General features: G+C 28.0%; 2 protein-coding genes across 15 annotated transcripts; both read right to left on the bottom strand.

Moving 5' to 3' along the window:
* Positions 1-327: 327 nt before the first annotated feature.
* On the bottom strand, positions 328-7,056 carry LOC118443610 (transmembrane protein 8B). 9 transcript variants are annotated; one of them, XM_085658255.1, is made up of 7 exons: positions 6,843-7,056; positions 5,882-6,004; positions 3,756-4,051; positions 3,201-3,478; positions 2,421-3,056; positions 1,193-2,045; positions 328-1,042 (listed from the first exon to the last, which is right to left on the bottom strand). In XM_085658255.1, exons 3-7 carry the CDS (start codon positions 3,932-3,934, stop codon positions 880-882), a joined length of 2,109 nt encoding a protein of 702 aa, XP_085514381.1. In that variant the 5' UTR covers positions 3,935-4,051; positions 5,882-6,004; positions 6,843-7,056; the 3' UTR covers positions 328-879. The 9 variants fall into 9 exon arrangements, with proteins under 9 accessions (XP_085514381.1, XP_035726733.1, XP_035726736.1 ...); XM_035870840.2 differs by lacking the exon at positions 6,843-7,056 and adding an exon at positions 6,248-6,394; XM_035870843.2 differs by lacking the exon at positions 5,882-6,004.
* A 1,404-nt stretch (positions 7,057-8,460) lies between these two features.
* On the bottom strand, positions 8,461-13,426 carry Lon (lon protease homolog, mitochondrial). 6 transcript variants are annotated; one of them, XM_085658273.1, is made up of 12 exons: positions 13,232-13,426; positions 12,834-13,143; positions 12,520-12,747; positions 12,266-12,441; positions 11,588-11,892; positions 11,316-11,507; positions 10,882-11,186; positions 10,645-10,784; positions 10,285-10,567; positions 9,305-10,208; positions 8,994-9,219; positions 8,461-8,626 (listed from the first exon to the last, which is right to left on the bottom strand). In XM_085658273.1, the coding sequence occupies exons 2-12, from the start codon at positions 13,094-13,096 to the stop codon at positions 8,562-8,564; spliced, it is 3,087 nt and encodes a 1,028-aa protein (XP_085514399.1). In that variant the 5' UTR covers positions 13,097-13,143; positions 13,232-13,426; the 3' UTR covers positions 8,461-8,561. The 6 variants fall into 6 exon arrangements, with proteins under 6 accessions (XP_085514399.1, XP_085514398.1, XP_085514402.1 ...); XM_085658272.1 differs by having other exon boundaries at positions 12,834-13,426; XM_085658276.1 differs by having other exon boundaries at positions 8,465-8,626; positions 11,588-11,841; positions 12,834-13,426.
* Positions 13,427-13,918: the final 492 nt, after the last annotated feature.

Genomic DNA, 13,918 nt, shown 5'->3' with positions numbered 1-13,918 from the left:
ATGTATGTGTACATTTGACAAAAAGTATATGCGCGTCTATACATATATAATGTTATTATAATAAATAATATGTGTACGTGCGAGGTTTTGATTCCTACATGATGCAAATTAAATCTCTATTTTACACACACACATATATATATATATATATATATATATATATATATATATAAATGATACATAGGATTGTATAAATCGTTATAAATATCTCAATAGAAAATGAAAACTTCCAATGTACAATTACAATTTGAACGTACCTTAAAGACTTTCATTTAAAATTCTAAATTACAATAATTCTATCTATCAACGAAAGAAACAATTTATATTCAATTTTTCTAAGAATGTCGTCTTAATAATATAACATAATAAAATACTTAATAATATATAATAATATTCTTATTTTTTGTTCTTTTCTTTTTGTTTTGTTTTGTCTTTTTTTTGTTTTTAATTACATTTATTCTTTGTCATCGTTTTAATTGAAACTGATAAGATTTTTCTTTTTTTTATTTTTTTTTTGTTCGCATCGAAATGCTAATATGCTAAATAATACTGTTAAGAAAATTACTCTTTTTTATATTATATATTATTGCATTTGTAACATATCTTTTGAATTTCTTCTAGATAAATTTATACGTTGTATATTTATAAACTATTTTTTATATATTCTTCTTACCTGGAAAAATTTAGCGTAATAGTAATTTTATAAGAATAACACTTTTTTCCTTCATAATAATTAAGGTAATATACAATCGTCTATATATATATATATAAAAAAAAAATAAAAAAAAAAAAGATATTTCATACGATAATATGTACGAGTATGTCCGTAATTATCATTTATGCTCCCTGAATTCGCTATAATCCTACTACGCAACATATTTACTTCATGTAATGTCTTTTTGGTAATAAAAGCATAACTGCAACAGCCACACAAATATGCCATAAACTATGGACAATGTGATAATTACTACGTGTTTGTAAAAAGGCGTAACAAACAAGACCCAAAGAGACTATCAGAAGGCCCGCCGGAAAGAAGATGGTTCTGTTAATGAAAAAGAGAGAGAAAAAAAAAAGAAAAGTAAAATCATTTTTATACTTAGAAAATTAATAATAATTGTAAATAATATTTTATATAAATTGAATAAAACAATGTTGTATTGTAAAAGTTATTAAAAAAATGATTTGTACAAACCTGTACACGCGCGAAGGATATCGGACAGTTTTCCTTCTTTTACATCTAAGTCCCCAAGAAACTCCAATCAAAGAGGATCCAGTAATGGCGGGTAAAAGGAATACCCAGAGAGCCGTACGATCCATTTCTGAGCTCATAGCAAGAACAATAGCACCCATGATCTGGAAAAATGCTGTAAGCTTTGGTCCAAAGGAGGCCATGGCTACCAATGTAACCCAAATCGAAAGAAGAGCGTTGAAGAAATCACAAAATTGTAATACGCTCAATCGCATTATACAAATACTATAGACGTTCTCTCCGGCTTCGCAAGCATGATAAAATGTCGAAAAGAACATAACGGCGGTGTAAACGATTGCTTCTGTAAAATATTCTCGACGTATCGCCAGATATATCGAACCAATAAAAGCAAGATTACTGATGGTTAACATTAACAAACGTACGAGTATGTCTTTATTACCGAGAACGTAAGTTCCGTCAGCGCAATCAAAACCACGATATCCTTCTGTACAGTAACACGCTGAAAAAACGAAACCACCGCTCATATAGTGCATACATTTGCCATGTGAATTACAACGTCCTTCGATGCAAGGCGACGATGATATACTGCTCTCTATTTCAACAGAACACGGTTTCATACATTCGCATTCTTTACAGATGGTACCGTTCAAACAATTCTCAGCGCAATTACATTTTCCATCGATGCAAAATGATTTTAAACTGACGTACCACCTTCCAGGTTCGGGAAATGGTATATGAACCAAACCAGGACCTGTCTCGTTCACGTATATATCTGCACCGGTTACGTTCCATGCCCGTATGCAACTTCCACCGGCTGTGATATTTGAGTAATATCCTGAATAAACATTAATTATTTATACATCCGTATATTGTTAATTATTCAATAGCAAACACAAAAGCGTAAGAATAAAAGAACTTTTAATGGATTATGCATTATGGCAAATATTATCGTTTCAATAATAATTATCCGATCCATATCAAATGTCTTTCAAAGATTATAATTTACAAATATTAATATAATAACAAATCAGAAGAAAACAATTCACATTTGTTATGGATCTTAATCTGTCAAAGATTAAAGTATATATGAGATATAATCGATCTTATTTCAGAGACAAAAAAAAAGAAAGAAAGAAAGAAAGAAAAGAAAAAAAAATAAATAAAATGAAATACAATCAATTATGCAAAAGCTTATATAAATAGGACTGACCCAAGGTAATGCAAGCTACGATGAAAATATTCTTTTGATCCTTTTTATCCACGTTGAGCATTTTTATACCCACTGTCACTGTACCACCAACATCGTAAACACGGGCAATCTCGAAGTCAAGGACGGTAATACCATCGCTTGTGAGATTGAAAGGCATAGATTTCGTATCATTTTCACCACGATGTTCATAATCGAATACAAAGAATTCCGGCAATGATTTTCGTATCAAACTTATGCTTTTAACTTGATTGAAATCAATGAATGAAGAAGTATTGTTTTCAAAACGTAAAGATATTTTCGACATATTTCCGGATATTAAACGTAGCGTAATGTAATGTAATGATCTTGAATAAGGTTTGAAGGACAACAAGACATCAGTGTCATTAACGATCGTCCCTATAAGATGTTCCTGTGCAACAACATGAATTGCAAATTTACAATTGTTTTCATATGATTGATTCAATGCAAGTACCACGTTTAATAAATCATCTGGCATAAAAATGTGGCCGACAAAAGTATTTTTACTTCTGTTTAATTCGATTTCATATTCGTTATTAAAATCTATTAAGGATACCATAGATGGCATCTCTATTAACAACTCAGCATCGAGTACGGTATCACATGATGCACCGAGACCTAAATAAATATAATTTAATAATCATTGATAATTAAATTGAATATATGAGTGTGTATGTATGTATGTATGTATGTATGTATGTATGTATGTATGTATGTATGTATATATATATGTATGAGAAAGGTAATAATAATAATATTCACCTTGTTGCTTGATCTTGTCGCTATTAGGATCGGTCCAAGATCGAAAAGCTATTACATACCAGTCACCTGGTATTGGAGAATCGATATTGATCATATGTTCGTCACCATTGCTTTGCATATTTAAAGGATAGTATTTGCGTCTTCGTTTTATAAGTTTTGCCTCGATAATCGATCCATCTGGACTAACTAATGGTAGACTACCGGATTTCAAGTACAATGAAACATATCTCGGAGAACATTTACCTATTCCGCCGGTTTTTTCTTCTTTTATTGTAAATCTAATAAAAAAACAATAAGACATAATAGGTATATATATATATGTATATATATATGTGTATATATAAATATACATACATACTTTATATTAAATAATATTTATTTTTAGACAATGCATTTTAATGATATATAAATATTCAATTTAATTATATAAAGATTTTATATATAATAGAGTTTTATAAAAATAAGTAAGAATATAACTCATCTTCAAAAAGAAATAAAAAAAAAAAAAAAAACAAAATATATATATATATAAATTAATAGGGAATGAAATCTTACTTGAATCCCGCGGTAATCGTATACTCTGGTACATCGAAATGAATAATCGAAATATGCCGATAAGCATAGTAATCGTCCAATATGTTGGACGGTCGTAAAGCTATTCTCTTTAATTTGATACATGATCTTTCTTGTATCGTAAAACTCCATATTAATAGAACGATTAAATACAATGGCATATTTTAACTCTTCACATACATCACTTAACAATAGGGTTGATCATAATACGATAAGAAATCCGCATCGATCATCAAAGAGATTTTCCTTTTTTCTTTTGAAGTTTTGATATCAAGTTTCTGAAAAAAAAAACAGGGGAAAAGAAAAAAAGAAAAGAAAAAAAGAAAAGAAAAAAAGATAAATTCGTCTTCTTCTAATCAATTTAACTTGAGCCATGAAAAGGAAAAATGAAAAAAGAAGATAATATTAATTAAATCGATAAGAAAATACAAATGTAACTATGAATTTTAAAGTATTTTATGTACAAACATAACATATCGTAGGTAATCTTCAATCGATACATGTGAATTCACATTAAGTAATATTAAAATTTTATATTGAGAATTCGTGAGTAGATAAAGCCTTATCTTCTTGTATATCATATCTTCTATATCAACGCGATAGAACTTATGTTCTCTTGTAACGATAAGTGTTAGTATGTAAAAAGTGATATTATTGCGAAAAATTTTGAGAGAAAAAAAATAATTTTTTCGACTTTGTTTGAAGCCACTTTTACTATCGTTTATATTACATAAGTAAATTGATTACTAATAACGAGCCAAAAAAAAAAAAAAAAGAAGAAAAAGACATACTCCCATTTAGTTATTTAAATAATATAATCTCAACAAAATCTGATTGTGAAAAGAAGAAAAGAAAAGAAAAGAAAGAAAAAAAAAACAAAAGAAAATGAATGAAACTCTTACAATAAAGTAATATAATTCCTTACGTACGTTCGGTGTAAGTTCTCTACCTTGTAACTCTATGACTTGATACTGAATGAGATGAATATGTAGTTCAGTTTGATACGAAGAACGCGTCGCGAAAGAATTCTTAATCATAATATATGTAGTTTAACTTGAAAATTACATACATCCAATGTGCCTGCACTTATACACACACATGCACGCACGTGCGCACACACACACACACACACACACATAAACTATAAAACCGTTCTTCTCTTAGTATTTTACGCCTACGAAGTTAAATAAAATAGCAAGAAGGATGATTATAGAACGGATATGCTTAATTTTCTGAATTTCTTCGTGCAAGAATATCAATGAGAGAGAGAGAGAGAGAGAGAGAGGAAGAAAAGAAAAAAAAATTAAAAAAAATATATGCTTCAATTAAATAAACAGAAAAGAGTTGTGCAATGCCGACCAAAGTTTACAGTATCGATCAAAGCAAGTTCTTGCTTTTTCTATCAAATATTAACCCTTGTCTTTTTTTCTTTTTTTTTAATTGTGCAAAAAAAAATCATAATTCCGTGAAAAAAAAAAAATATATATATATCGGAATCATATTGTTTACTCTATTGTTATTGAAGTTTTGAGATATCAAACATATGTATCGACAATACTACGTACTTATTGTTAGAGTAATCGGTATTGCATGATTTCCTCCGTTCACCTCCCTCTCCATGCCAGTAATAATGTATTCTAATTGATTTCTGACTTAACATGTTTGAAGATACTCGCTTATTGAAAGATAAATAGTTAACTAAAGTGAACCACAGAGTATATATATATATATATTTTCTGTTTTCAAAAAACGTTTCAATTTCATACGATTGTTTTTATGCATACACGCATATACATGCACATATTATATAGAGAAATTTTTAATTATCAAATTTTTACATACGTATTTGAACGGATGAAATATATCAATGATACTATGTACTATCGATTACGTTTATAACGAGTATAAATATTTCTTAAATTTGATTTAATTGTTTTCGAAAGCATACACATATATGAGTGCATATAATGTATGTGTGTACGTGTGCGCAGGCGTGGGCGCGCGCGCGCGCGAGCGTGTATAGAAATATTATCAGACTTTTTAATGTTTGAACAGATGAGATATCAACGATACAATAATATTTATGATGAATATAAAATTTTTGTTACCATTTATCTAATATTCTTCAAATGAGTTTAATCATTTTAAAGTCGCTGACCCTTGACTCTCTGTATATATTCGATCGTTTTAATAATCGAATGAAAATCTTTCGAAATTATGACTATCGTAATCTATAAGAAACAATTTTTAATATACTTTACATGCGTTCATAATTGAATTTAAGACAAAAAAAGAAAAAAGAAAAAAAAAAAGAAATGAAAAGAAAAAGCTAAAAAAATGAGTAACGAGAGGTACATAAAAAGAATATCATTTTTGTATGATAAATGTGCTGTCTTTTAAACGAAATAAGTTAATTAATCGTGAAATAAAATGAAAGTGAAAAGAATTAATTAAAATCGATAATAAGAAAATACCTTTTTTCTTTTTTTTCTTTTTTTTTTTTTTTTTTAATAAAATCCACGATCACTGACAGTTAACATTCGTATAATTATCAACGATTATTCGAATTCCCCGAATTTACTTCGACATAAATCAGCCACTAGCAACAAGTGTTCTACAACTAACTACCGTATGAAAAAAAAAAAAAATAAAACATCTCGATGTCTGATTGGTCGATTCTCGTTGACCAATCGAACGTCGCTTGAGTCTTTTCTAACCTCTTTGCATTTGCCCGGTGCATTTAAAGCAAAATTATTATATGTGAGGTAAATGTTTTTGAGATAGTTAGTCTAATGGCAAGAGAGAAAACAAATTTTCACGGACGAATACTTTGACAGGAAATGGCTTGCTTTTCTCAGCTTTCAAAATTTGGGTCATCCAATAGAAAGAAAGAAAAAAAATCGAATAAAAGAAAGAGAGAGAAAGAGAGAAAGATAGATAGATGAATGGAGAAAGAGAAAGAGAGAGAGAGAGAGAAAGAGAAAGAGAGAGAGAGGCAAAGAAAAGGACAGAGAGAAAGAAAAAGAGAAACATGACGTTCACATAATATTTATGTATGTGTTTACTTACTGTTCTTTTCTATTTTCGTGCGCGTGCTCTTCGTCTATCTCGTACGTAGAAAACATATCATTGACAGAGATGTAGTATCACGTAATATCCGTGTAGAGAGAAGACGTGAAATTCTATTACGTTATTGAACGTAACTTTTCGCTCGTAATTGTGTGTCTCATTGATAGCGACACTTCGTAAAACGAGAACACGAAATAAATATATTGAAAAAAAAAAAAAAAAAAAAAAAAAAAAAGACGAAAAGAAGAAACAAATAATGTTAACTATGCAGTTATCTTTCTCAAACGGATGTTTCTGCTGACCAGGAATTGTATGATCTTTCTACGAAGGACATCGATAAGATCGATAAGTGTGATACCTACATTTACACCTACACCTACACTTATATTCACCATTATACGTAATACGTATTATTATATGCGTTCGTTATTTCTTCTATCGATCTTTCCACTTCCTCATTTTCCTCCTCCTTCTTTTTTTTTGTCTTGTTCTTTTTTTGTTTTATTTTGTTTCGTTTTCCTTCTTTTAATTTCTTCTTTTCACGTCGTGATTTACGTCGCGGCTGATCGGCTAAAGGGATAACGCTTCTTTAAGCGGCAGGGGTTATATTTATTGATCATTTTCAACCTCATTTACTTTGCAACTGTCACAGTTTTTATATAGACTTCGAGCATGATCTTCTTACTTTTTCGAGAAACTTGCATTAAATTTATTCCATATCTAGAGCTTTTATTTATTTCAAAATTTATAAACATAAATGGCCAAACATTTTAACCTCAATTTTAAAATTATCTTTTTTCTTTTTTCATTCTTTTGTTTTGTTTTGTTTTTTCACTTTTAATTTATTTCATATGTTTATATATGATTATTATTAATTCAGACAATAAATGTTATTAATTCCAACGATAATATTATTTTATTTCTCTTAATCATAATAGATTTATATAAATTAATGATAATATAGCTAGATATCTAATCTATGCTGATACGAAAAATATATCAAATGTAATATTTTATACATTATATATACATACTAATATATATATATATATATATATATATATTTATATATATTTATATATAATTTGATTTGAAAATATATGTTTATCCATGAAAGAAATAAAAATTTTCCATATTCAAATGAATTATCAACATTGATATTATTATAAAATAAATGATGATATAATAAAAGAATAAAATATGTACATCTGGCTATATTTCAACTTGCATGTTATAAATTTTATTAATAATATAATATATGTTAGACAAATTAGCAAACTTTTTAAGCGAATATCTTCTATTTAATAAATTGTATATTATCAATAAAATTGAAATTATATGGAAATATAATTAAGTTTAAAATTTACTCATATTAAAGATATTCAATTTGAACAATTATATTAAAAGAATAATTCAAGTATTGTTAGATGTTATAATTTATAAATTTCATTATATTTTATAGTTCATAAATTTGTACAAAATAAGAATATTTATTTAGCAAATATATTGAGATAAATTAATCTTTTTAAAAATTTTAATTATATATATTTCTATTGTTAATCTTTGAATAATATTCTTTCATACCTATTTTAATTAAATCGAAAATATATTTAAAATTAATTTTGGCTTTTCAAGACATTCAATAATTATTTTGATAATAACTACTATCATACTTACTTTTTAACTTTTTTTGAAAAATATACATTGTATTTAATATTGTTAATAACTATACTGATTTTTGTGTAGAATCTTATGTTCCTTAAATGAATGTCGATTACAAAAATCTGTAATGAAATATAAACTGCTTTCTATAATTATACTATCTGGCAGTACATAATAATATAGAAAAATTCTGTCACATTTTACAGTTTTTATACATATTTTTCAATAGCATTTAAAAATGAAGTAAAAATGACCAATTAAACTGTCTTGTACAAGATTAACATAACAGGCTCCATTATCAATGAATATATCCGACTTGGATACTGTTGGACGCTGCAATTTTGCATTCATATTAGAGAGATTTTAACAAATTTATTTTTAAATAATATTGATTAAGAATATATAAGATGACTAAATATACAAAATACAAACCCATATACAATAAAGTATATTTTCATAAAGTATATCTTCATAAAGAATCCTGTTTACCAATTAAAGGTGCTGGTTGTTTGGATGATATATGAATATTTGAAAGTGTTTCGTCATTGTTAATAGTTGGAGCTTTTTGTCCTTCTAGAAAACATATACGATATACGTCTTCAAATGTTGAAGCAAAATGAACTTCAAGACCATCTGTTATATATTTTGGAAGATCATTGAAATCTTTCTTATTTTCCTCTGGTAATATTATGCACTTAACATCTACCCTTTTTGCCTGAAAATATAAATAACATATAACAAAAGATTATATTCTGTTGCATACACATAAACATTTTAATATATTAGATTATTTTATTTACCGCAATTGTCTTTTCTTTAATACCACCAACAGGTAAAACTTTTCCTATTAAACTAAGTTCTCCTGTCATAGCAACATCCTGTCTAATAGCTTGATTTTTAGCAAGAGAAATTAATGCTGTTGCTATAGTTACACCCGCGCTTGGTCCATCTTTTGGAGTAGCTCCTTCAGGAACATGTAAATGTATATGAGAATCATATAAAAATGTATTTGATGGATCTTCTTCTTTTAAAAAGTTCTTAGCTACTGTCAATGCTATATGGATTGATTCTTTCATAACTTCTCCTAAGTGACCAGTTGATTCACATGTACCCTCCATCTTGTTTACATTTATAGGTTTTCGAATAGCAGTTTCAATAAACAATGTAGAACCACCCATGGCAGTCCATGCAAGACCCATAACTACACCTGGAGGTGTAATTTCATACATTCTATCTTGTGTAAATACAGGCTTTCCTACAAAATCATGTAAATTGCTTGCAGTTATATCGATTCTGTCTATTTCTTTCTTAACGACTTTGAAAGCCACTTTACGGTGAATTTTTTCTATATGTTTCTGAAGATTTCTAACTCCTGATTCTCGACAATAATATTTAATCAAAGATGTAAGTGAATTGTCCTGCATAGTAATTTGCGAATCGTTAAGCCCGCAATCATTCATAGCCTGTGGTATTAAATATTGTTTAGCAATTGCAAGTTTTTCTTCTGCTACATAACCAGACATCTCGATCATTTCCATTCGATCTCTAAGAGGTTCTGGAATAGTATCGACTACATTTGCCGTGCATATAAACAAAACTTTTGACAGATCGACTGCAACGTCCAAATAATGATCTAAGAAGTTCGCATTTTGTTCTGGATCCAACATTTCTAAAAGGGCAGAAGCAGGGTCTCCTTGATGTCCCCTATTAATGATATATGTCAAAAATTATTTGTTTCAAAAAATTTATAATGAAATATTTATATCATTGAAGTACAAACTTTCCAATTTTATCTACTTCGTCTATCAGCACTAATGGATTTTCTGTTTGAGTCTTTTTCAAGCATTGAATAACTTTGCCAGGCATGGCTCCTACATATGTTCTTCTATGTCCTTTAATTTCTGCTACATCTGTCATTCCTCCAACGCTAAATCTGAAATATTCTCTATTAAGTGCACGAGCTATCGATTTAGCTATAGATGTTTTTCCTACTCCAGGAGGACCATGGAAACATAATATTTTTCCTTGAGTTGAACCTTTCAATTGGCTGACAGCAATAAATTCTGAAAAATAGAACAAGGCATATGTAAAATTTTATTACTATCAATTTTTTAGACAAAAATGTCAAACGATTATATACCAAGAATCCTTTTTTTTATATCCTCCATTCCATAATGATCTTCATCTAAAATTTCTACAGCCTGTTGTAAATTTAAATTTTCTGGACTAGTTATACCCCAAGGCATTGAAGTTAGCCAATCTAAATAATTTCTTGTAACACTGGATGTGGAGAAAAAAAGAAAAAAAAAAAAAAAAAAATTGAATGTTATAGTAAACGTAACAAAATTATTAAAAAGTTATTCTCGAAAGTACTCACTTAAATTCACTACTATGACTTTCTAAAAAACTTAATTTATTTAATTCTTCATCTAATACATCCATAACAGGTTTGGGAACTGTTTTCTGCCTTATTTTCTCTCTATATTTTTCTTCTATCGCATCTTTGTCATCCTTTTCTAAACCTAGTTCTTTCTTAATGACTTTTAACTGTTCATGCAATATGTATTTTCTATGTTGTTGCTTTACTTTTTCCTCAACTTCCCTACCAATCTTTTGTTGTAATTTACTTAATTCATATTCCTTCTTTAACAGTGCAAGCGATAATCTCAATCTTTTAAGAATCTATGTTTATGAGGAAAAAAAAGAAAAAAGAAAAAAGAAAAAAAAATTAAAAAAATTAAAATAAAAAAAAATTAATTATATATCGCAAAATATTTATATTATTCAATAAATATTAAAGGATATACATACATCCATTTCTTCTAGGACTTGCTGCAATTCTTGTGCATCTGCTCCAGTTAAAGCAGCACCTAAATCACTCAGGTAAACTGGATTGTCGACTACTCTTTGTCCTTGATGAAGCATTTGTTGCAGAGATTCTCGATACAATGGATTCATACTTATGATATCTCTAATAGTTTTAATTAATTCTTGTGTAAGTGCCTATGAATCATAAATTTTAACTGTTATACAATTATATATGAATGGAGTTATAGATATTTTATAAATATTATTATGAATACCTTAATTTCTTCTGTTTGTCTAAATTTTTCATGCGTAACATTTACAACTTCTACCATTAAAATTGGCTGAGATTCCGATGTCGTTGATTCGGAAGAAGGCTCTGCTTGTTTTTCTTCAATTAGTGGTTTATTCTGTGGAGTATCTTCTCCTGCGCTTGAATTATCTAATTTTTCTGATCTTTCTGATTTTTCTGATCCTGACTTTTTACGTGATGTTGTTCTACGGCTCACTTTACCAGTGGTCATTGAATCGTCTACAGGGACGTTAATTGTTGTATTTAATAGTGGAAACGTCAGTTTCATCTCTGCATAAGATAGGCAGATTTATATTTGCAATGAAATAAAAAATGATTCTTCTTGCACAAATGTTAATTTTGGCGCAAAGAAAAAAAAAAGAAAATAATTAACTGAATTAATTTTACAATAATTTTTGAAGTATAAAAAAAATATACGTCATTTGGTGCATGATAATTATGCAACAGTTTGTTATAGCTATTTTTATGATAGTAACTATACATTTTAAAAACTATTGAAAATATAGATACAACATTGCAAATAACAGTAAATAAAATATTATAAAATAAATAAATTATTTTGTCTTTCTTGCTTTTTTTTAACTTGGCTTTATGATATGAATACTATCATTTAAGTACATGTCTATTATATCCATGTTCTTACCATGCACCGGTTGTACAGCAGCAACATCTTCTAGAATTTGTCCAACGATTTTAATTCTTCGATGTGCCATTATTACAAGTCTTAAGCGATTTCCTAAATCTTGTACTTCATGAATTTGTGCAAATGTGCCAACGGAATAAATATCATCAAGATTTTGTACTATCTCTGCTTCATTTCTATATAAATATAATAACTATTAAATGATCATATATGTTATAAATGATTTTATAAACTATTGTCAAAAGAATAATTACTCTTCGGTCTTTTTCAAAAATATCCCAACATAAGGCTGATTTAATTTAACCTTCCTACGTATTAAATCAATGAGAATAGGATTAGAAAGTTCTATAAGCTTGATAAATCTAGGAAAAACAGGATTTCTACTGATTGCAATAACTGGTACATGAGGCCATACTTCTGGTACAACCACTGTAGCAGGTAATGTAGCTGAATAGTCCTCTGATTGTTCTGCATCATTTTCACTAAAAAATTACGATATTGTAACGTGTCCTTTATGATCTTTATTAATTTTCAAGATGTTAAATTTATGAAAAAAAGATATACATACTTCGGAGGATCTCTGTCAGATTTCTTAGTTGAAAATAATTTAATAGATGCAACAGCTACGCACTGTCTACGATTTCGAATATTTCGAGTTAATATTCCAAGTCTTTGATTAGGAAATTCCGTTCGAGGAAATTGTGGTTTAATATAAACCGGTAATATATTATGAGTTTCTAGATGATGATTTCTGTAAAACGATCGACTGATCGTTCCATTATGACGAAACACTGGTAATAATTTACTCTTAATCGTTGTAACACACCGCATTCTTTTATTTTTCCTTCGTCACAATTTTAATATACCTTTTTTGTAGGCTTAATATATAAAAGATACAGCATTGAAAGAGGTTATGAGTCTATATAGCTGATGAAATCTAACATGAATTTACATGTAAAAACTAACCTCAAATTTGTTTTAATAGACTGATTGATTGTATTAATAAACGCTGGTTATATAATTATATTTAACAGCTTATATTAATCAATTATATAGATAACATTCTGTTTTCTTTACTCATTTGTTTTATCGAGTGACCCGTTAATTAATATTTCTCTTGCGAAAAACCTGTGGGCTGAACATAATAAATCATTGTGCATGTACTTCTGCGCATCTTGCTTCTGAGTGACAAAGAGAGAGAGAGAGAGAGAGAGAGAGAGAGAGAGAGAGAGAGAAACTTGAATTTCGTTTATAAAAAATTTAATTTTTTGGAAATATTGATAAGATTAATGTCGAATAATTATGATTAATATAAATACATTTATAAATTTTTATGGGCGCGTTGATTATTATATTAATAAATTTTATATTATAATAAATTAATTTTAATAATTTAATAATTTAAATATTTCTATATTCTTATTTTTCAAAATTTACGCGCGTTTATTTTGATTAGTTCTGATTGGTCCTAATCAAAGTTTAGAAAAATTTTTCTTAGATAACTGCGACACGATCTTCATAAAATTAGAGTACTGTTTTTTATTTAACAATAATTTTATAATAGATAAAAATTTATTTGACATTTTTAACGATTTCATTTCTAATTCATTTTCGACCATATCTTTTTTATGGAACTTATTTCTTTATATTATA

The sequence above is a fragment of the Vespa mandarinia genome, chromosome 7 (assembly GCF_050613455.1).
Source record: "Vespa mandarinia isolate Hongniang chromosome 7, ASM5061345v1, whole genome shotgun sequence".
In the NCBI taxonomy this organism is placed as follows: Eukaryota; Metazoa; Arthropoda; class Insecta; order Hymenoptera; family Vespidae; genus Vespa; species Vespa mandarinia.
This window is presented reverse-complemented; position numbering and strand designations above follow the sequence as displayed.

Coding starts and splice junctions, on each gene's coding strand:
- Lon (XM_085658272.1), bottom strand. CDS start 13,096: ATGCGGTGTGTTACAACGATTAAGAGTAAATTATTACCAGTGTTTCGT. Junction 11,508..11,587: donor GACAAACAGAAGAAATTAAG/GTATTCATAATA, acceptor TATGATTCATAG/GCACTTACACAAGAATTAAT. Junction 10,785..10,881: donor AGTCATAGTAGTGAATTTAA/GTGAGTACTTTC, acceptor CTCCACATCCAG/TGTTACAAGAAATTATTTAG.
- LOC118443610 (XM_085658255.1), bottom strand. CDS start 3,934: ATGCCATTGTATTTAATCGTTCTATTAATATGGAGTTTTACGATACAA. Junction 3,057..3,200: donor CGACAAGATCAAGCAACAAG/GTGAATATTATT, acceptor ATATTTATTTAG/GTCTCGGTGCATCATGTGAT. Junction 1,043..1,192: donor TATCCTTCGCGCGTGTACAG/GTTTGTACAAAT, acceptor TTTCATTAACAG/AACCATCTTCTTTCCGGCGG.